General features: G+C 48.9%; 4 protein-coding genes across 4 annotated transcripts in view; 2 read left to right on the forward strand and 2 right to left on the reverse strand.

The window, feature by feature from the left end:
- LOC137900520 (C2 domain-containing protein 2) overlaps positions 1 to 738 on the reverse strand; it is a 10,698-nt gene extending 9,960 nt beyond the window's left edge. The window contains exon 1 of the mRNA XM_068744618.1: positions 469 to 738. Within this exon, the coding sequence (XP_068600719.1) occupies positions 469 to 738 (270 nt within the window). The remainder of the gene's footprint in view (positions 1 to 468) is intronic.
- An 824-nt stretch (positions 739 to 1,562) lies between these two features.
- Positions 1,563 to 2,820, forward strand: atg101 (autophagy related 101). Its single transcript, XM_068744876.1, has 2 exons — positions 1,563 to 1,997; positions 2,103 to 2,820. Exons 1-2 carry the CDS (start codon positions 1,746 to 1,748, stop codon positions 2,505 to 2,507), a joined length of 657 nt encoding a protein of 218 aa, XP_068600977.1. The 5' UTR covers positions 1,563 to 1,745; the 3' UTR covers positions 2,508 to 2,820.
- A 2,816-nt stretch (positions 2,821 to 5,636) lies between these two features.
- On the reverse strand, positions 5,637 to 10,673 carry zbtb21 (zinc finger and BTB domain containing 21). Its single transcript, XM_068744938.1, has 2 exons — positions 10,607 to 10,673; positions 5,637 to 8,653 (listed from the first exon to the last, which is right to left on the reverse strand). The coding sequence occupies exon 2, from the start codon at positions 8,649 to 8,651 to the stop codon at positions 5,637 to 5,639; it is 3,015 nt and encodes a 1,004-aa protein (XP_068601039.1). The 5' UTR covers positions 8,652 to 8,653; positions 10,607 to 10,673.
- Positions 10,674 to 12,214: 1,541 nt separating this feature from the next.
- On the forward strand, positions 12,215 to 21,109 carry umodl1 (uromodulin-like 1). The gene is given in 19 exon segments (XM_068744243.1): positions 12,215 to 12,290; positions 12,680 to 12,922; positions 13,143 to 13,318; positions 13,726 to 13,833; positions 13,943 to 14,126; positions 14,598 to 14,738; positions 16,247 to 16,504; positions 16,592 to 16,704; positions 16,798 to 17,017; positions 17,335 to 17,482; positions 17,685 to 18,263; positions 18,363 to 18,640; positions 18,675 to 18,818; positions 18,957 to 19,165; positions 19,476 to 19,636; positions 19,815 to 20,051; positions 20,336 to 20,492; positions 20,627 to 20,711; positions 20,925 to 21,109. Coding segments are annotated over 19 exon segments (3,702 nt in total).
- The last annotated feature ends 2,321 nt before the right edge of the window (positions 21,110 to 23,430 follow it).

The following is a 23,430-nucleotide window of genomic DNA, read 5'->3' on the forward strand; positions in this document are numbered from 1 at the left end:
GGGGACATCCATTAAATCTGTGGAGTAATTTATTGTTATATTTGTATCGTTAAATGTCGATGATTTATGTACTAAGGACTTAACAGAAACAACATACTACGGTTTGACTGTACTTGTACTGTAATACATGCTACTGCTTGACTGTACTTGTACTGTAATACATGCTACTGCTTGGCTGTACTTGTACTGTAATACATGCTACTGTTTGACTGTACTTGTACTGTAATACATGCTACTGTTTGACTGTACTTTTACTGTAATACCGGTACTACTGCTTGTACTGCTAATAAATATATTCATCATCATCATCATCATCATCACGCCGAGTCAACAAAAGCTTATCTGTACGAGATGATAAACTCCTTTGATCCTCGTGACCCTCCTCCCAAGTTCCTTTCCTTTAATGACGTCACCTGCACAGGACAGTAAACCGCATGCTTGGGGGGGGGGGGGGGGGTAGAGACTCACCCCTCCTCTGCGGGACCCCTCACTCAACGCGCGGCACCAGGCTGCGCGCCACCGACCCCTCCAGCTCCTCAGTGACAGCGCCCAGCCCAGCAGCGACGCCGCTTCCGCCTCCTTGTCGTCATCGATGACGTCACCGGAACCCTTCCGCTGAACGTACTGCACGAAGTACAGCACGAGCGTCACCAGTGACGCCACGAAGAGCGTGACCATGCAAAGCCACTGCGGGTCCTCCAAACCGAAACACCAACTCGAACTTCCCGAGTCCGACATTCTCGGCAAAAAAATAAAAAATAAAAAATGAAAACAAACTTTATTCGGCCTCCTGTGTGGAACGTCCCGGAAGCCTCATCGTATGTTCGGTCGGGGAGCGGCGGTATCAATGGAAGCGATCAATGGTGCTTATCGTTATCCGTGTTGCAGCGCCTCCATAGCAGGTTTAGAAAGTCGCACGGGAAACCCAGTGCCTTGCTCGAAAGCCAAAGGCAAGTCTCTGGAGTCACATAAACTTCCAGGGAAGAATTATCTTCTTCTCTCACTGAACACAGTTGTTAGCTCGGTTAGCTCAACTTTGCTTCATTAGCTACAAAGTTACTCGTATAAAGGTTTGTTTCCCCGGGCAACGGGTACGCTGCAGGAAGCAGCCCCCGGATACTGAGCCCGAGTCCAGGGGGGGACATCCTCCGGAACGTGCAGCGCCCTCCGTCCCGCCGGACCCGCTCCACAGCCCAGCCTGACTCCGGGAAGTTGCCGCTTGATAAAGGATATGTGGCACAGACTGTATCTCCCGGAATGCACCGCGGCAAAGATGCGCGAAGTTGTTGACGTCTGCGGTCGCGCGAACACATGCCGAAACGAACCGAAATAAACCGAGTTTATTAACGTTTAAAATGGGGGCAATTGTGTTATCATATCATATAATTTAAATAACAGCGACAACATTAAAATAGACAGATAAGTTAAAAAACTATATATATAATACAAACGTTTTTTGAACTCTCCGACTTGCCGTAGTTTATCCACACTGCTGCTTCCTGCTTCTTTTTTTGTAGTAAATATTGCGTAACCTGTACCCATCGCCCTGCGCTCACTCTAAACAAGCGACATTTGTGGGTGAAATACCTTTCATGAAAAATATATTGTAGTTTATTACACCGTAATGTATTATATGGAATTAGGCCCCGCCTACTTGAAGAGGTAAACAAACCGTGCTTCGGCCGAGCTAGCGTACGGAAGCAAGCGTCCCCTCGTTCGTTAATGGCAGTAACATCTGCTTCGCAATGAATTGTCGCTCGGAAGTTCTCGAAGTCACCGTGGAGGCGAGGCAGGTGGAGGAGGCCATGCTGGCTCTGCTGCACACCATTCTGCTTCACCGCAGCACCGGGAAGTTTCACTACAAGAAGGAGGGCACCTACTCCATCGGCACGGTGGGCACGTTGGACGTCGACTGCGACTTCATCGACTTCTCCTTCGTCCGGGTGTCCTCCGAGGAGCTGGACAGGGTGCTGAGGAAAGCTGTGTTTGAATTCAAGGTGATTGGCTCGGTTCTGACGTGTGATTGCTGCGCGTAAATGCGCGCACAGGCCTTCAATTTGACCGTGACGTCATGTTTTTTTTTGTGCGTGTGTGTGTAACAGGATGTTTTGAGCAACTCTGGCAATGACGGCGCGGGGCAGATCTCCCTGGAGTTTTACCAGAAGAAGAAGTCTCGCTGGCCTTTCTCCGACGAGTGCATCCCCTGGGAGGTGTGGAGCATCAAGGTCAACGTCGTGAGCCTGGCAACCGAGCAGGAGCGACAGATCTGCCGCGAGAAAGTGGGCGAGAAGCTGGGCGAGAAGGTGATCAACGTCGTCGAGGTGATAAACCGCCACGAGTACCTCCCGAAGATGCCCACCCAGTCCGAGGTGGACAACGTTTTTGACACCGGTCTCAAAGATGTCCAGCCATACTTGTACAAAATCACCTTCCAGATCACGGACTCTCTGGGTACCTCCGTCAGCACGACGATGAGGAGGCTGATTAAGGACACGCTGGCGCTGTGAGGGCGCTTTGATTCCTCAACTTGCTCAAGGGTAGTTCTGCCCTGACAACGCCGATGATGGAAAAAGACACCTGTCGTCTTTACTCCTGGTACAATGAAGCAGTAGCCGATTTGAGCACTTTGATCATTTTGTGCTGTTCAGTATGGCTTTTGATCGATCTGATGTTTAGATACTTTTCTTGTCGCAGGCTTTCAGCTACAACTTGTTTCCTCCATCTTGAAATGCAACGTAAACACGGTAGCAAATATAAGTATGTATCAGTAAAATGACCAAAACGTGATGTCATACCTGTGAATTACTCCCCGTCAATAAATATTCATTGTAAATGACGGCAGTTTAGTCATAACTGATACCAAAAAGCAACGTACGAGGCCGGAGATACGACGTTATTTTCATGCAAAAGCTATGGCCAGAGAACTGGAGCAGATTTCCTCATCTCTCTGAAAACTTAAACTTCCTCTCTGCACAAAATGTCACGGCGGGCGACCTCACACACGGGCAGGACAGGATTTCCACTCGGCCATTTTTTCCTAAACAAAAGCAAACGCCTCTCAAGTTCACTCCCGAGTTTCCAGAGAGGAATTGTCACCAAAACATCCCTCTGGCTCGGGGCTGTCTGCCAACAGGATGACGTGTGTGTGTGTGTGTGTGTGTCCGTTTCCACGCACGCCGGTACGCGAGTGCCTCAGGTAGCTTGATCAACAGGCTTCCATTTGCTTCCCTGGTCACATGACGAGACCAGAAACAATTTAATATCTGGTTTAGTGTGTAAATATGTAATTTTCTTATGTGTGACAGTCAGAAAACCTACGATTGCACACGAGAGGGTATAGATTTAAGAATATATTTGTATTTGTGTGTGTGTGGGGGGGGGGGGGGGGGGGGGTCAATCAGCAAACTAGGGTCTCTACATTGTAAATTACGTGGTCTTATTAGATTTGTAGTACAGAGAAATTGTTCAGTTCAGTCAAGCTAAGCTAAGCAAACAGAGTTACGGTTATCGAATGCGTTTAGATCAGGCATGGGCAAACTGCGGCCCGCGGGCCATATGTGGCCCTTTGGGCTTTTTAGTCCGGCCTGCCGAACTTGTCCAAATTATATCATTAAATGTTATTATAATTAAACCTCATTCATTTTGCCTTTTTAAGGTTAGCTGTTTAACACTTTTATACACACAATTAAATTCCATGTAAAAGGCCACATCCTTTCATGTAATGTCTTTTACATGCCATTTATATTAGTTCATGCAAACACTCCATCCATCTGTTCCTGGCCCCGCCCCTCTGTCAAAGTTTAGAACCCATTGTGACCCGCGAGTCAAAACGTTTGCCCACCCCTGGTTTAGACGCGATCCAAAATTTGCTTGAGGTTAAAGTTGGTCCTTTCATTCCTCAACAATTCAAATGCATGAGGCTGCATGTGCAGATCATCCATCGTTACTCTTTATTACAGAAATAAAGCACGAAACTGTAGAAAAACCTACAAACACAAAACATCTGTAAGTCTCTAAAAGCAATAACAATCCAACCAATGCTGAAGCTTCTTTTTTTTTTACTCAAAATAGGTACAAAATTGAAGATACAAATACTTTCATATGCACAAGTCTAATCATTTCTGTGAAACTTTCAGAAAGACTTATCACAACAACAAAATTAAGAGCACTATCGTCAAATACAGAATCTCTCCCAAGAACTTTAACATCAAAACACGTTTCTCATTCGGTGGAATACGAAACTCCCGCAGTTTGGGCAGGGCGCTTCCGAGGGCAGCGTCTCCCACATCGGAAGCGCTGATCCATCGAGCCCGAGCAGAAGCAAGCCTCACTATTTAGAAGAATAAAACTGTGATACAAGTAAAAATACAATCAAACGCAGTCAACAGTAAATCTTCAGGAAGCGGGAACACGCCATTCATAGGTTTGCTTCCTTACGTCGCCACCCTGAGTCGCGTGTCGATCTGGATCTCCATTGTGCTTTAATGTAAACCGATATTAACTATTTAAGTTGCATAAGGCAGTCGAAGCATCGTAGCAACCGCGCGTGTGAAACGGCTAACTATCGTTGTGCGACTATTTACACACCGGTGAGTCGCTCATTGGTGAACTTTTGCGATTTAAAACTTGTAGCGAGGTCTACTGTACACAAATCAAGTACTTTAACTCACTTCTAATGGTACTTGCCGCAGTCGGCTCAGACTGCTGGAAATATTTCAAACTGGTTTCTGGGAGCCGACGCGATGACCCGAATCCTTTGATGGTCGTTATTTCTTGAGATGAAATGCTCCGCTCATTTTAAACCGGTCTGAGCAGGAAATATTTACTTTTGAGGAAAAACACAAACAAAAAAATAAACTTTATACAGTCATCCGACTGCAACATCCAATCCAGCCGATGAATAAAACGGATACGCCAGACTATTAATTACAGAAGATAGTTGAAATGTACAAAGCGACGAACGCAAGCAGATGATCGAGGCTTGCATAGTGAAACGTCTGCAACGTTGGATGTCCAGGGCGCGGCTCCAATTCTACACACTACGCTGAACGTCTTATTCAATGTCGCCCGTTAAACAAAATGGCACAAAAGGCGATGAGAAGCAGAAGAGAAGAAGCGCGAGAGCATCTTACGAGCATAAAGAAACAAAACAGAAACAATCGGGCGGCCCATTCATGAATCTGCTCCGCCGGCGAAGACCCGACTGAACACGTCGCACTAAACGACGGTGAAACAAAGTGCATGTTGGGTACAATAGAGGCCACTGATAATACGCCACGAGAGATCGCTCCGATACAGAGAGCGACACGCTACTTTTTAATTTAGCTGCAGCCTCCGTGAGATCAAAGCACTTTATCAACGCTCAAAGCCTAAACGCGTAACTATTTCCACTGAACCCACAAAAAAGTGGAGCAAAAGATTGAAGCAGGCGACCAAAAGAGGTTCACCAGAGAGCTGCTTCACGCACGAGAGGAAAATAAACCAGTTACTCATCTCACAGAAGACTTGTCTGCACATTCACGTGAAACACTTCGAAAACGAACGAGTCCTCTTTAACATACGACCTCGGAGGCGAGAGAATAAGCTACACATCCAAAGCCTTCCGTTTGGAGGCTGATGGGAGTTCCTGCCGCCGCCTACAGGTGGCCGTGACTCTGCTCGTGGCTCCAGAGGCTGAAGGCCGTCTTGAAGGTCCTGTGACAGAGCTTGCACATGTACTGCCTCTTGAACACCAGGGCGGAGAGCGAGGGCGCGTGGTAGAAGAGCGTCTCCGATTCCTGAGGCCCGCCGGGATTCTCCACGCTGTTTGACCTCGACAGAGGGCTGCGGCTGCCGGGCCGCCCTTCCGACTCGGGTCTCTGCGTGCCGCCGAACGACGAGCTACAGGCTTCTGGGCTGCCGGGCTCCTCTGGCGTCGCTGCCGTCTGGGGGGCCACGAGCACGGAGGCCTGCGGCGAGGGGCGGCGAGAGTCCTGCAGTGTCGGGACGGCGGGGGGGGAAGGCGGCGGCGGCGACGGCTGCCTCTCCATCTCTTGGGCCCCGGCTTCGTGAGCCATCTGCATGTGCGACTGGAAGTGGCTCCAGAGGCGGAAGTTGGTCCTGAAGGCTTTGTTGCAGATGTGGCAGATGAAAGGTTTGATGTGGCAGAGCAGCTCCTGGTGCCGCTCCAGGTCTTTGCGCAAGCCGAACAGATTCCCGCATTTCTCGCACGGCCACACGCCGGGTTCCTCGGGCGGCGTTCCATCCGCCTCTGCGTTCTCCATCTCGCTCAGGGACTCCTCCACCGGCTCCTCCTTCACCACCAGCTCGCCGAGGTGAGCCACGCTCAGGTCCTGGGGCACGCCGGGCGACGAGTCTTCCGAGTCGTACACGGGCGGCCCCGAGGAGTCGCTGTAGCTCGCGCTCTCCCTCGAGCTCCCGGCGGCCAGAGGCTCATCGGCGAAGCGCTCATCGGCGAAGCGCTCCTCCGCGAGCGCCTCCGGCGGCTCGTCGCCGTCCTCTTGCTGCGCCAGCTGAATCTGGTCCTTGGCAGTCATCATGTTTTGGTTGTGGACCTCCACCTGGTGGCGCCATATGCTAAAGGAGGACTTGAACGTCCGCATGCACTCCAGGCACGTCAGCTTCTTGTACTTGCAATGCGTCTCGTGGTCCGTCTTGACCGACGGGCTGGAGAAGCGGAGGCCGCAGTACGGGCACACGGTGGCGTGCCGGCAGCCCCGCTCGTGGTCGCCCTGCTCAAAGAGCGAGGACAGCTTCACGCTGCAAAGCCTGCAGGAGTAGACGCCGGGCCCCGAGTCCTTCGGGTGAACGATCTCCTTCTGCTCCCGGTAGAGGACTCCTTCGGCTTTCTCCGCGTCATGCGTCCTTAAATGCTGCCTGTAATGAGCCTGGAATGCGAAGGCCTTCCCGCAGTAAGGACAGACGGCGCGGGGCCTCGGCCTCTTTTTGCCCGGCGCAGGAGTGTGCAAGCCCTGCGTGTTCCTCTTCAGCTTCCAGAGCAGGGCTTTCTTTATCTCCCTCTCCCGCACCATGTCGATCAGCTTCTTCTGAAACCTGTCGTCCAGCACGGAGGCGCTGGAGGACGAGGCCGGGTTTTGCACCACGCCGTGTTGCGTCTGGCTGTGAGTCCACACTTTGAAGTTGGTGTGGAAGCGCTTGTGGCAGATGTCGCAGGCGTACGGCTTCTCGGGGTTGTGATACATGTTTACGTGGCGATGCAGTCCGGCGCCGGACCTGAAAACCTTGAGGCAGTTCCAGCATTTGAACAACTTGTTCAGCGGCCACTCCTCGCCGTCGGCGGTCTGGGGTACCGCCTGCGGGACGCTCTCGTCCGGAGAGGGGGGCCGCTCCTGAACCATCCTGCTCTTTTTAAACGGGTACCTCCTGTTGTCCGGCCTGTCCTTCCGTTTTCCAAAAGAATTCAAGTCCGGCCCAGATTCTCGGTGGTAAATTGTCTGCAAGTCCTTGAGAGTGACCGGCAGCGCGTCGCCGACTGTGATTCGGACGATGTCCGCGGGGTCGGCGAGAGGACTGCTGGGCTCGGCTTTCACGCTGAACTCTCTTTCTACCTGAGTTTCTCCGTCGCTCCTGCTGGGATGCTTTGGCCTGTGAAGCAGGGGAGACGCTCTTTTCGGGTTGCCATTGTGGGCCGAGGACTCGGTCCCGGTCCCCCTTGATGCGACGCCAACGGCCGACTGGTCGCGGGTGAGCTCCAGTGCTGGAGAGAAGACAGGAACGGGACTGTCCATGGACAGGGACCGCCGGAGCAAGCTTTTTATGAGAGGCCCGCTCCGGTCGATGGTCTGGCTTTGCTCACCGGCCTGACCCTGAAGGGGTCCCACTTTGGTGGGGTGGCCGGGCTCCTGCCTCTCCTCTTTGGCGTCCGGACCGATGTGCTGCACCTCAGCCTCACTGAACGACACCGAGGACGTCAGCTGGGGCCGCACGGATGCGATGTTTGACGGATTCCCTTTTAATATGGAGGTGTACGGGTAGCAGGAAGCCACTGCGGCAGCTCGGCTCCTCTCGGACGCTTTTCGGCCGAACGCCTGAGAGCTTCCGCCCGATTCGTACGAGGCGGCGCGCTCCGACGGAGGCCGAGCCATCGCTCGGTCAGAGACGGGCGACGAGGACGACATCGCCGACATTTCCCTCGGGTAACTTGAGCACGCAGGATGGGGTGCGTCATTCTGAACCCGATACACGATGACGCTCCTGGCCTGAGCGTCGTTCTTATCGCCTTCGGAGAAGGACAGCCTCTTTCTGGAAACGCAATAAGACGCGTGGGGCCTCGTCGACACGATGTTGGTGAGGAAAGGGATTCCGAGGCTGTAGCCCAGCTCCTGAATGGCCGCCAGGCTGCCTTTGTCGACAAACAGCGAGGAGGAGTAAATGTAATTCAGAACTATCTCGAAGGCGTCGGGCTCACAGAAGTCCAAGTTGACAACTTCCAGCGAGGAGGAGTCCGTCGGCGTGAAAAGGGACTGGAAATAGTCGCTGCAGGCAGCCAGGACGCTCTTATGAGCCTGGTACCGCTGGTCCCCCACCAGCAGGACGACGTCGCACATCTGGACACGCAGACGCTGCTCATTCAGAGCCCCCAGCAGAGAGAGGGCGTGCGAGGGGTTGCTGTAATGCACGAGGCTCTCCATGGCTGAAAGGAAGGAGGAGAACGTCTCAATGCGGGAATGCAGACGTGAAAGGGGGATCATCGATCGTGCACGGACGTCAGGATGTCGGCGACGGGCGTGAGCGGGGAGCCCGACAACAGTTTAACCTCGGTTAAACAGCCTCGGGAGTCGAGCAGGTTTTTTCGGAGTTCTAACACACGAGCGGCGCCGAGGCGAACCAATAACACGCGAACGAAGGCGGAGTCTACCCGAGTAGGTTCAGTTTGAGTCGACCGGCCGGAGGAGAAAGGCCGAACGGAGCAGCAGTAATACGACAGAAAGAAAAGAGGAAAGTCGTGAGAACAAACCGCTGAAGGAAGGAAGAAGGAAATTATCGGGAAATAAGAAATCCGTGTCTGGGATCTGGCGGTACACATTAATAGAACTGTAGGCATGTAAATGGACATTTATCTGGTGCTTAAGAACGGATTCGTCTAGTTTACATTATTTCGTCTGGAAAATATAATTTCAGTTTTTGAAAAACATGACGGAACGAATTCCGCTCGACAACCGAGGTTCCGCTGTCGGCCTGTTTACCGGCCGTATTATTTTTCCATGTCAAATCATTTCACAGTTAATTCTTAAAAACACACATTGTCACGTTTATGTTGCCATGTGAACAGGAAAGGCCTAAAAAAATATCAGCAACATCGTTTATGCAGCCAATGCGCTGCTGTTAAACCTTTTAATTCACGCCACAACGGAAGGACGCGCACACCTGGTTTCATGGGATTACGTCACGTCGGTGGTCGAGAGGTGTGGAAATACACCTGCCGGAAGCAGGAAGTTCCAAAAAAAAGGCGTGCCTTTAAAAATAAAAGGCTCATCCGCTCCGAACTGGACGAAAGCTCACCACCTCACGTGACGTCATAAAAATGCTGCCATGACACACAACGTAAATTTACGAGGAGAGACTGACTCGGGGGAGCCGTTCTAACCTTCGAGGTAGTTGTAACACACCAACTACACCAACAAAGTGACGGCTGAATGCATAATCCAGAATAAATCCCCATTTAATCCGACGTGTTTCCACTGTTTTACGTATAATTACGGAACACTGGCATTTCGCTGAGTATTAATAATAATAATGGAAAGAACTAATATTTCTATAAATACAAAAATTACGTGCACGTCCACCTAATAGAAGTGATCGATTCGTCATCATCTCAACGTTGATACGTTTTATTTTGAAAACACGGACCGGAAGCCGCGTTTATTTTGAAGACACGGACCGGAAGCCGCGTTTATTTTGAAGACACGGACCGGAAGCCGCGCGTGTTTGGCGCTACGGACACTTGTCAGGAACGGTTCAAGCCCACAAGCTTCATTCATTCATTCATCAAAAACTAAGAACCGCTCGGTTGCCGCTTCACGCGAACTCCCCGTTAAGAGGGGGGGGTGGACCGGGGGTGGACCGGGGGTGGACCGACTGTCCCCCGCGTCACGCCGTCCGCGACTCACAACTTCTCCGAAGCGCCGCTTTCGGTTGACGAATTAGTTTTCTTTTGGTTAAAATGGCGGAAGAGCCGGTTTTTAACGTACTCACGCGTCCATCAAACCGAGACCGGAACAGTTGGGCGCGTTTATATTTAACTCCTCCGACGTAACGCCGGGGCGGAGACAGGTAAGCTGTCACCGTGCGGGGGGGGGGGGGGCTCGGACCCGGACCCGCCGCCCGTTACGAGTGGCGGCTGAACCCGGACCCGCCGCCCGTTACGAGTGGCGGCTGAACCCGGGACTCGAACGGCTTAGCAGGCTGGAGCTGGTGGCCTGTTTCAGAAGCACCAGCTCCCCCCCCCCCCCCCTTTCCGAGTTACGTCAGAGAGGAAAAGGAAAAACGCGTTAACGCTTCCTCCAGCTGCTCCGGTTCTCCCGCCGCTGGGCTCGCCTCCCGTTGGGTTCGCCTCCCGTTGGGTTCGCAGCCCGCCTCCACTCACCCTGCCCGTCGTCCGAACGCCGCTTCTCGCCGCTCTTCACTGTTGTGTAGATTTCCTCGCGCTGGTCGTGATTCCATCCATCTTGAATTTGACGTCATCCCACATCAGGGATGAGGTCATCGCAAAGAGCACTCGTCACGTGCACCGCGCTCTCATAGGCTACTCACGGAGGAGGGGGCGGGACGTAAGGCTAATTTAAAGGGACAGCTCATATTTTTCATTTCAGTGGATTTACTTTTAGCTCCATGTTGAGCATTGTTGTGCGATCATTAATGATAGCATGTTTGTTGCTCTATTTCATAGTTAAGCTCTTTTAGCTTCCTCTTACGTCACATGCACTACAGAAAGAAACTGTGACATGTAATGGAAAAAAAGAAAAGAAACGCACATTTCCTTCGTGATTCGACTCGTTAGGGTTTCCCCCTTTTTCATTTTCTAGCAAATTAAAAATAAGCTGTTTCATGTATCCGACACAAAAGACATTGGTTCAGATACCTCCTGCACTTCAACGTATACCCCGGAGAAACTAATTAGATGTTTGACTAAATGGGGGGGGGGGGGCCTGCTGGCGTGGCAGTGGGACCCGATGTCGGTACCGTCACCCAAGCACCGTTTGTTGCTTTTCCTGTAAAGCTTTATCAGCAACATTGCCTGAGATCTAATTGCGGTGACGTTTTTGTTTTTGTTTTTCATCCAAAGCTCAAACCCCCACATTGAAATGTTTATTTCGTTGTGACTTTATTCATTGCAGCATCCTCGGTTGACTCAGCCCGTTAGCCCTACATGCTCCAGTGCGTAATCATGCACCCGGTCATTACTACTTAATGACAGAGTGAAGTTAAATCAGGCAGATTTTCACACACCCCCATTAAAAGGAGCACTGTTGCATTACTTCATTACCTGGAAAGAAAAACAAATCTGGAATGTTTCCCCTCATCGAACATAGACGTAAATAATCTCGATTCTTGCCGGTTTCATTTGGAAAATATCTGTGACAGGATCCCTTTGGTCCTTCGTTTGATGAATTAAGAGGTGAGCGATTCTCTCCCGCCTCCTTACCTGACACTACTGGCTGGCACAGCGTGCACTGCCATGGTTACCTGTGTGGAAACCAAGTCATTAGAGACTTGATCTCCTCCCGTCCCACCTCTCTCTGGCATCGCAAACATGTTTACTGATCGTGTCTCTGCCACAGAGTGAGCGAAATGAAAACGCATTTATTCTACCAAAATAAAAGCGAGGCTCGTTGATGCACAAAATGTAAACTAAGGGCATTTCTATGTACAACGCACTCACTGCATATACAATGTATATATATATACACACACAAAATGTTGCATATATTTTAAATAGTCCTGAAAAAGCAGTGCCATTTCAGCACGCTGGCACGTATAACTCCAAGCCCACGTAGATGTGATGCTCAGAGCAGCTGCTGGTTTTGGTGTTGCATTAGGGACTGATGGTGCAGCGAGGGGAGGAGAAACACGGAGCCACGGAGGATTCGGTCTCTCAGAGCAACGCAGACGGTCCGTTCTCATCGTCAGGAAGAAGAACATACATGTGCAATGAAGCTGTCAGACGTGTGCTTTGGATATTAACCCGTGAAAAATGACTTGGATGTTCTTCATCTGGGTGGCTGCAGCCCTACTGCCTCTATGTAGGGGGGGGAAATCTCCAAATGAAGGTAGGCCTCCATGCAGATGACGGATTAACACATAATCTGAACAATTTCGCCGCTGTTGTTTTGCCGGCTTTCATTTAACTTCCCTTTTTTTTTTTTTGCAGGTACATTATGTCAAACTCAAGAAGCTTTATTTAAAAAATACTTGTTTTTCTTAAGAGGCCAGAAGTCCCTTCTGTTTTATCGCCCATGTTTTGTATAGCGTTGTATAAAGTGCATTTTAATATGTTGTGATTTTGTTTGGCCAGGTCTGCCTTGTTTAAGTGATTTCTAATCTCTGTGGGACATCCTGGTTAAAAACAAAAAAAAGATTAAATAAATAAATAAATAAAAACAGTAAAAAAGGGAAACATTCCCAAAAAGAAACTTGACAAGACATATCTTCATCCCAGGAATCAAACTGGCTCCGTCCGGCTACCACCTATGTATTCAGAATGAGACAAAGAAGGTCAGTTACCTGGCCCTGCATACGGTCCCCCATTCCGTGACGAAGGCTTGCGGTGGTTGGCTGTCCTGGATGCCATGTCCCGTCACAGTTTACAAGGTGATCCAGCAGATCGAGTCCAAGAACGTGACGAGGCAGACGACCAGGTGCTGCCAAGGCTACGTGCAGGTCGGCCGTTACTGTGCCCTGCGTGAGTACACCACACATCAGTGGGTTTGCAAGTGTCATAGCTCAGAGTGTGCATCAAACGCAAAAACACGGCAGACAAGTCATCAGCGTGACCTTTCAGTTTGAGGCGCGGTGTCAGACGCCAGATGGATGCACATGAGCAACACGGCTGCCGAATCACGCTGCTAATGTATGGCCTGCAACGTGTTACCCCCCCCCCCCCCGCCCCTTCTCCATCGAAGCCATGAACAGGACCGAAGCCTTTGCTGCCAAGCCAGGATCCTGCCCGCATGCAGATGGTTCGGATCCCACATGTGAGGACTGTGAGTGGGATTTCAACTGTCCGGGCTGGCAGAAATGCTGCCGGAGATCAGATCGCCGTCTCTGCAGTCACCCTGCAGGTTAGTCTCAATCCGTCGTGGGTTTTAATTCAAATACTGTACAGCCCCCCCCCCCCCCCCCTCCTTTTCTTTTCTTTTCTTTTTTTTTTTTTTTTTACAGTTTGCTGTAACCGAGGTGAAGGGAATACTGTTTGTCATATTCAAAATATGGAAACGTTACATAACGGTTGCTGTGCAACCGTGGCAATGTATAAATTACAGGAAAATAGCTCGTGCAAAAATTGTATGTAACCATAGTAGAGAAGAGTCAGAAGGGCTGGTGGTGGAAAACGCTGCAGTATGAAGGCCTCACTGACCCCAATGAGTTCAGCACAGCAGCCCAGATCCAGCTGTTAGGGTTAGGGGGGGTGGGGGGGGGGGTCCTTGTGATTTGGATGAACTGACTGTTTTTACTTAACTTCCAGCATCAGCAAGTTATTCTAAGAATGGAGGATACCGCTTTAATGCCACGGTCACCGTGAAGGCTGATTATGACGGACTCACGTCCCACAAAGGAGGACACCTGAATCACACCAGATTGCTACAGGCAATGGTAATAAAGCCCTAATAGAGCCCCTTGTGCAGCATAACAGGGCTCTGTTACTGATGACGCCCCTTAAACACGGAGCGAGTCAGTCTGATTTCCTCTCCATCATTGCCAGGTGACCGGAGCGCTGGAGGCAGACGTTTGGGTTTACTACCTCGCCTCATGGCCTCTGCACCCCTACAGAATCTCCACTTCCCTCATGATCGACTGCAAAGATCCTCTCTCTCTGGACACGGTCGCGCCGAAGCTGCACCTCCTCCTCAAACGCATACAGGAGGTCTCGTCTGTAACCGTGGAAGGTGAGGTTGATAGATTGTTTTGTTGTTGTCCTTAGACAAATTACATTTTTTGTAGAATTTGGAGAATGATTCTTTTCGCAGAGACGCTGCGTTCAGGGGGGGGGGGGGACGGGACAAAATGACTCAGCCGCACCGCAGTTTCCTTCTCCTACCGCTTCTGCTGAGTGACAGTCATTCACACCATGTTTCCTGCCATCGCGGAAAAAACAACAGCGAGAACACACACACACACACACACACACGCACACACCAATTCACACTCCAGCTCCATCCTCACAACACAAATCGTGAATTCTCGTTAGATTATTTGATCACTGAGAATAACTTCAACTGCAAACAACAATAGTCCTGTTGAGAACATAATCTTTACAACACAAACGTCTCTTTGTGCTCGTCTTCGTTTCGTTCTCTGAATCATACACTTGTGATTCCAGTGCGAGCGCTTCGTGCCTCTGTTTCCTCTGCTTGCAGACGTAGACGAGTGCGCACACCCGGCCCTCCGGCAGTGCTCCATCCAGGCCAGTTGCTGCAACACAGTGGGCTCCTACAAGTGTTCATGTCGCCCCAGATATGTTGACCTTGACCCCAGCAACCCTGGAGCCAATTGTACAGGTTAGACTGTGTGTGTGTGTGTGTGTGTGTGTGTGTGTGTGTGAGAGCCAATGTCACATGGTTAACAATAACAGGATTATAGATATTTATAATTATTTATGCCATATTCAAGTCTATTTTGACAAAAATGTTCATTCTAATAAATTAACATGCTTTCAATGATAATTTAACTGGAGTTACTGAAATGCATGAACCTAAAAAAGTCTTGTGAGTCATTTTCTTAGCAAAGATATCCTAATACTTGATGATAGTTGTTGTTCTTTTGTTATTTAAAAACAACAACAATGTAAATCTGTTTTTAGCTGGCCTTTCCAGTGATGATGTCACTTCCTGCCTCGCCCTTCGTTATTGAAGCTTCTGTAAATGACCTTCTGCCTCGGAGGTGGTTTTTTTCATTCTTGAATCACATCAATTACACACTAACAAACTCCTCGGAGGTCAAATCGGCTCCAGATGAATTTGAAAGAAAGAGAGAGACGCCGTCGACCCTGTAATCTCGCTCTAATGACCGTATCCTGGTGAAGATGATGCCTCAGCGAGGCCAACATGATACCTGAAATCCGTATATATGTTTAAACTTAGTGATCCGGACCATTTCATTCACCCGGAGGCTGCATGGGTCTTGCTTTCTCATATTATTTTTAGACGTTCATAAAGATTAGGCCATGACACATTGATATTTAGCAATCACAAGCTCTAATTTCATTTCATTTCATCTTCTTGCATCCTTTCATCCCAAGCGGATGTCGATGGAATGAGCGCCACCGAGCTGCCGTCTACCCCTCCTCCACCCATGGAGACAGATTTCACCCCGGCCTCCAGCAGCGCACAGACCCCTCGTGGCACCCCCCCCTCCCCCCACACTGGGACCGGCATGACCGCAGCTTCCACGAGTTCTTCACCTTACCCCAGCACGAGCCCAGCGGCAGAGTCGTCTCCGTCAGCGACCACGTGCTGTAAGAAATGCTCCACCCCCTTTTTTAATGTCATAATTTAACTTGCCATTGAATGCCTTTAATCGCACGTTAGAATGATGCGTGTCATCCTCTCATATTGAAATGAATCCAGTCCGGCTCAACTGCCAACAAATCTCAAAGATGGAACTATCATCATTTGAATTACTGTTCAACCGTTAGACAACCAACCACTAACACAAATCTTTACCTAATAAAAAAACAAAAAACAAAGAGAGCAGAATGTATGAATTGAAACACTCAAAACAATATGCAAACTGTAAATTATGTCATTTTGGATGTTCTGCAATCTGGGTTTTGGTCACTTTGTGTAGTCAAGTTAGCTGTTTCCCACATTTTCCAGGCGTTGTACTAAACTAAGCTACCTTGTGTCAACCCTCCAGATGTGGGAGTGGCATCAACCTTTGCATATAACCAAGTGAAAACACGATTATTCCCCAATAAATGTGCACCCATTAATCTCATCTCATTGAAGCAACCACAAACTAATTCACTCTCCCTTTTCCTCCCTCACAACTCATCACACCATTCCAGTTCCTCCCAGCATCACCGGTTTATGGTCTGCTAACGTAACTGGGACCTCCTTCCGTGTCTGCTGGTCCAGCGGGTTTAAGACAAACCAGACTTACCAGGTCTTAATATGCAAGGGGTCAGAGGTCATTCATTATCGGGAAACCAATCAGACCAAGATGGAGGTGACAGGACTGCAACCTGGGGTCCTCTACAATGCCACTGTCACACCTATTGCATGTGGAAGCCAAGGAAATACCCATCATGCATCAGTCAGGACTGGTAGGAAAATGTGGATTCATGCCCAAAAGAAGGCGAACAATCCTCGACAATGTCTAAAATTGTGACAATTAAATCTCTTCTTTGTAGAGGCTCAGACACTGAATGCTACGACACGACTTACAAACATCCCGTTCACTCCTGATCTGCTGAACTCCAGCAGCCAGGCCTTCAGAAATCTCACTGGCAGCATTAAAGAGGAGGTATGAGCGTCAGAAATCTGCAAGAGCATGTCGTCGACTGAACAGGTTTCACTGATCTATCGTTATTTCAATGGTTTCTGTCGTCACCGACAGATCTACCAGTCTCTGTCGCCACAGATGAAGGCCATGCTGGACTTGGGCCAGGTGAGAATTGAAATCAGAGGCTTCTCTCCCGGGAGTGTGGTGTTCAACTTCGCCATCGTCTTCACCCCCAGTCAAAGCCGAGACGTCATTAACGTGTCTACAGCTGTGCTGGAGTCCCTGGTGACCAGCTCCAAATACGCTGTGGATGAAACCAACTCAAACATAACCGGTAGGCGTTTCCAATGAGGCGCTCTGTGAAACCAGGACAAATCAAATCAATAGGGAAAAACTAACTATCAGGAAAGTCTAGGTTTGATTTTGCACCTCAAAATGTAGTTTAGATTAGTTACTCAAGGTAGCACCGCTCGGCTGTTGTTCGGAAATGAGCTTCATCAGGGCTGTGAAGGAAAAGAAAACCCAGAGTTATCGTGGTTTGGGCTTGGAGACCTTAAACTCTGGGGCCACTAGTCTTAAGGACTGTCAGACCACAGGGCAAAGACAACGGAAGGCCTTCCTCCTTCAGACTAATGTTTTGCATCCTTTTAGATTTCAATGAATGTGCTTCTGGGGAGGATGACTGTTCCCAGTGGGCTACATGTAAAAACACATGGGCTTCATTCACATGTGTTTGCATGATTGGATTCATGGATGTCAACCCAGAGAGACCCGGACGAGCTTGTGTTGGTATGTTGTGGTGGCGGAGAGGAACATCTCAAAGCACATTACAAGCATGAAATACAGAAAGATGATCTTTCCATTATGCATTTTGTCTCCTGCAGCAGTTCCCACCTTGGAGACGACACCAGCTGCAAAATCCTCCGCTCTTAGTGCAACCGCTCCCTCTCAAATAATGACAACTGATGATCCGGCTTTATTCACTGCAACTGTGACACCAGGGACGAGTACAGACAATTTATCGACAGCTGTAATGGCTTCCATGGCAACCCAATTCGATTCAGTGGTTTCAACTATGACTTCAGACAAACAAACAGCTTTGCCAGTTGTGTTATCATCTCATGCCACTACTGTTTCTACAACAACCACTGCTGTCCCAACACCCACTACTACCATGACACCTACCTCCACTGTCCTAGCCACCACTACAAACCCAACAACAACCACCACTACTACCATGACACCTACCTCCACTGTCCTAGCCACCACTACAAACCCAACAACAACCACCACTACTACCATGACACCTACCTCTACTGTCCTAAACACCACTACAAACTCAACAACAACCACCACTACTACCATGACACCTACCTCTACTGTCCTAAACACCACTACAAACCCAACAACAACCACCACTACTACCATGACACCTACCTCTACTGTCCTAAACACCACTACAAACTCAACAACAACCACCACTACTACGCCAACACCGACTACTACCATAACACCTACCTCTACTGTACTAACCACCACTACAAACCCAACAACAACCACCACTACTACCATGACACCTAGCTCTACTTTTCTAGCCACCACTACAAACCCAACAACAACCACCTCAACTGTCCCAACAACCACCACTACTACCATGACACCTACCTCTACTCTCCTAGCCACCACTACAAACCCAACAACAACCACCACTACTACGCCAACACCCACTACTACCACGACACCTACCTCTACTTTCCTAGCCACCACTACAAACCAAATCACCAACACTACCAACTCAGTAACAACAACCACCACTTTTCCTACACTCCCGACTGCCCTGGTAATAACCAATACTACCTCTCCAGTCTCCACGACTGCCCCAACAACCACCTTAACTGTCCCAACAACCACCACTACTACGCCAACACCCACTACTACCATGACACCTACCTCTACGGTCCCAACAACAACAACTATGATCCAAACAACAGCTACTGCTCCCACAACCACCTCTGCGGTTCCAGCAACCACCACTAGCAATCCAACAACAACCAGTACTAGTTCAATGCCCACCACAGCTTCCACAGTCACCTCTGCAGCCCCACCACCAACCACTTCTCCAGCACCGATGACTCATCTTACAACCACCACTATGACACCAATAACAACCACCACCACCACAATTCCAACACCCACAACCGTCCCAACAATCACCACATACTCCCAAACCACCAAGCCAACTCTGACGACTAACAACACTACCACGATGACTGCCGCCAGTGCCTTTCTGCTGGGAGCCATCTCAGTCCAGTGCAGTGTCGCTGCCATCACAGTGACGATTGCCAGAGAATTCCTCCAGAATTCCAGGATCACAGACAGTGCCCTTTTTCTGGGCTTGAAGGAATGCGGCGTAAACGGAGGCAATGCCACCCATGCCCAGCTGACCGTGGCCTGGAATAAGTGTGCCACTCATCTTAACCATGTGAGGGGTTTTTGCTCTCTGTTTATTCCACTTGCTTTTGCATTTGCCTAGGCTTTTGCACATTCATTCATTCATTCTTCATGAAGACAAGATGATCGTCTCGTCGTCAACCACTTTTCCTAAATTTGTGTCATGGGATATGCTGGAGCCTATCCTAGCTGGCTAGGGGAGAGAGGCAGCGTACACCCTGGATGAGTTGCCAGCTCATCGCAGGCTCTTGCACATATCGTCTATAAATCCTATGTGCATGACCTTGTAAAAAGTAATGTGCATGACCTTGTAAAATGTCCCAAACTGCTTGGTGTTTCAGAATGAAACACACTACATGGTATCTGTCACCCTATTCAACACCATGGACCAGTACACCTCAGCCAGTGGAACACTGGAGACGCCCAGGATACGGCTGGAGGTTCCTGTCTTGTGTGGCTACATGAAAAACATTCTCCTCTCTGCCGACTTCAGCTCCATGGGGTACGGTGCATTCATTTCAATATCACCTCATATCGGCCGAAGCAATCACTTCCATCAAAAGAAGTCAGATCAGATACAAATATATACCCCAGAGAGTATTTTTTCTTTTTCCAACAACTCCTGACTTACAAAAACTCAGGTTTATGATTGCATATATTCTTTTCTTCCCCATCACCAGGCATGAAATGTTCAAGGATGTCATTTCAGCGTCCGGGTGGTTCAAAGTGAAGGTGCAGCTGATGAACGGGACAGTCCCTCTACCCCAGAACTACAGCCTGTCTCCCAAGGAGTCGGTGGTGGTGGATGTCAGCCTGGACACCTCCTCAGAGCACATTAAAGTAGTCATCAACAAATGCTGGGCCACTCCCACCCAAAACCCCGCGGACACCTACAGCAACGTCTTCCTGGAGAACAGGTCAGCCGCTGCCCACAGCGCCCCCACCACTATTGGAGTATTTCAGATACATTTGGAATTTCTTTTCCACTTTAATTACAACTATTGCTGGTTATGCTACTTATATTTCCACTTCCATCAGGATAATATTAATGCTAGCACAGTATATATCTCTACCTTGAAAGAAAGATGATTTTTGTTTTTCATTCTTGTGATGATGCAATTTATAAAAAAACAACAACAATTTTTTTATGAAATAAACCAGATAAGATAATAGGACATTTTGCTGTTCTTTGTCTCCACAGCTGTTCGCTGAACATGTACACCAAAGTGCTGACGAATGGGAACTCCAGCACGTCTCGTCTGTCCGTTCAGATATTCTCCTTTGTCAAACTGAATGCGATCTATCTGCACTGCCACGTCCAGATCTGTGTGCAGATCGGGTCAGAAACTTGCATTCCGGTGAGGGCATCTCGTCGGAAAAAACAATCAACTCCCACTTCAGAGTAGAATGAATCTGAAGTCTCTGAGTGTATCTCCTAGTTGCTGAAACGGAGATCAGAGTCCCTTCATCTTCTTGATGTGTTTTCTTGCAGGACTGTCTCCAAAGAACAGGTCGAGCTTCAAACGTGGCAGGAACGGCTTTTGATTCTTATGGTCCGGTATTGTTGTCAGAAGAAGGTGAGAACTTGTATTTTTTCAATCAGTCACTGGCAAACTGGCCAAGGTCTTCAAATAGCCATTACGAACTACATGGTGTTGTCGTTTTAATGTCAGTCGGTCTGGTGGATATCGATTTGATGCATCTTCGTTTGAAGTGATTATTTTTATGATGAGCTCTGAGTGGAGCTGAAACTGTTTATTTTTATTTTTTTACATGGCATATTGTTGCAGAGCCGCCGGACGAATCTGACACACTTAGTGTGGTTGGAATATCCTGCCTTGGAGTCGGCCTTTGCATCGTCCTCATCGTCGGCTTCCTGTCGCTCGCGTACTGCCAGAGGAACCGCATCGGACACTACAGCTTCAACGCCAAGCCGAAGCAGGAGAACTTCACTTACCTCCACTTCAACACCTAAGCGTCCACGTGTGACGCCACAAAAGAGATGGATGCGCTTTCAGCTGCAGAAGCGCCCCGGCCGTCACCAGGGGGCGCTGCTGCAGCGTTCACATATTAAAACTCACCAAAACCCCAAACACGTGCATTTTATAATAGTCTGATAATGCAATAGGTTTGATGTGGAATGTAAAATAGAGAGATTATGAATATTTCATGACTATTTAACGTTAAACAAAAGATTGGTATGACTTAGTTGAGGCGATATACTGAGAGAACAAAAACTATATTATTAACAGAATACTGAAAACAACCTGAGAATGAATACTTCACCACATTCCCTCTGCGCTGCCTGCTAAAATCATCATGTAGTCAGTATGCTTATAATATACATTCTAATGTTACATTCAAGCACAGTCATCACTTTATTTTAGCTGCTATTTTTCTACAATTACATGTTTTTGTATTTGTACCGCTCAAAAATACCTATTATGTACTTAACTAGTGTATAAATTCCTTGTGCTATTAGTGGTGTGACAATAAACATGTCTGAACGCTGTCACGTGGGGGGTGCTTTTCATCCATGTACAAAAACTCTTGATGGCCTCCACAATATGTTTACGCCTCCAAGAAGGCCTCCCTCAGTCACCAGAATCAAGGAGGAGGGTCTTCTCTGCATTTCCCATAATCCCACGCTGTAAACGCAGATTGAAGGCCAAGCGCTGAATGCTACACAGGACGTGGGGAAGGAGGACTCGCTACCAAACGTCCTCTCGACCAGCGTGTTAACTCCGGCTTCTCCGGCCCTTCCTCCCCCTCCTCCCAGCAGCCGTCTCTGCATCCATCCAGGTCAGGGCAGAGAGAGACACAGCTATTAATCAGGCTCGTTTGCTTTTCATGTGTGTGAAGGGCGTGCAGCATCTGCGGGTCATTACTTATTAAACATCCCCATTGTGTGTTTTTAGAACAGCCCGGGGACTGAGAACGGATTTTAATCCTTCAAGGTGAGCGCTGTAATTGGCTTTCTGGGACTGGTAAATCCTTCCTGGTGCCGGGTTTGAGAGTTTAGCTTCTTAATCAGTTAGATTTAGGTTTGTCTATGCGATATCTTCTCTTTCAATTCAAGGTGCTGCAGTTTCCATTCCACTCAATATAATGTCCACACACTGACCCCCCCCCCCCCCCCCCCCCCCCGCAGCTTGTGTCTGTGTCCCACTGTGGAAAGGAACTGTCAGGAAAGATGTTTGCTGACTGAGCGAAGGCGTGAGGGGATGTCAGCGTAATCACACACTAAAGGCTAATGAGGAGCCGCACTGAATGAGCTCGGGTCAGAAACATTGAGACCTTTTCTCAAGTGAAGTAAGATTTCTTTGGGCTTTGAAAATACTTCGGAGACCAACTGCAGGCAGCCTCTTGATAATAGCTGTGAGAAATGGCGGTTCCAGCCTCGCTACGCTGCGTCTAACTGACATGTAAAATCCATCACCCGTTTGAAAATGACTGGACAGGAAGGCGATCCACAACTTATGCTCATTTATTTACACAAAAAACATTCAATGTGCAGTACATCTTTACGTATTTGTAGTATAAGCACTCGATGGTGTGGTATTTCTAACTATGGCCTGTACTTTTAAAGGAAATTGCACGAAACCAAAGAGAACGGTGTAGCACCTTTGCAATTAACAGCAGCCACCTCAGAGCCAAAACCTTTTCCAAACATGCATTTCCAAAAATGTGATGGACCTTTTCCTAAATCAAACTTATTTGCAAATGCTAACTATTTTTTTTACAGCACGGAGCAGAAGCCTCTGTGCAGCTGCCTCTGCAGGACTAACCCGTCTGGTTGCCGTCTAGGGCGAAGCGTACGACTCCGCCGCTCCTCCGGGGTCCTTCCGGTGACGGTTGTGGTTCTCCTCCAGCAGCACCCTGGGAATGGTGATAACTGGGTCGGAGAACCTCCTCTTTAGCATCTCTAGGAGGCAGCACACGGTTAAGACACCAGAGCAGAAGGAGACAGAAAAGAGACACAGGATGAGGCATTTCTCTCAGGCCGAAGTCGACGAGCTGAGCTGAACACCCTGCGACCGCTCATTTCAGGGTTGTTTTTCAGGCCTGGGCGGGGGGTGGGGTGGGGGAACACGTCACAAATTGTCATGTAGATTTTTTGAAATTTGATCGAATTGTAATTCCATGGTGTCGTGGGGATAAACGTAGATGTACATGAATGTGTTCTTGGTTATTTCTGGTTTTTAGCAACGGGATGGGTTAGGGTTAGGGTTCCGGGGTGTTCTGTGAAACCATGGATCAATCCAAATATCACACCTGAATGGGATTAAATTAGCA

Source organism: Brachionichthys hirsutus, chromosome 10, assembly GCF_040956055.1.
Source record: "Brachionichthys hirsutus isolate HB-005 chromosome 10, CSIRO-AGI_Bhir_v1, whole genome shotgun sequence".
NCBI lineage: Eukaryota > Metazoa > Chordata > Actinopteri > Lophiiformes > Brachionichthyidae > Brachionichthys > Brachionichthys hirsutus.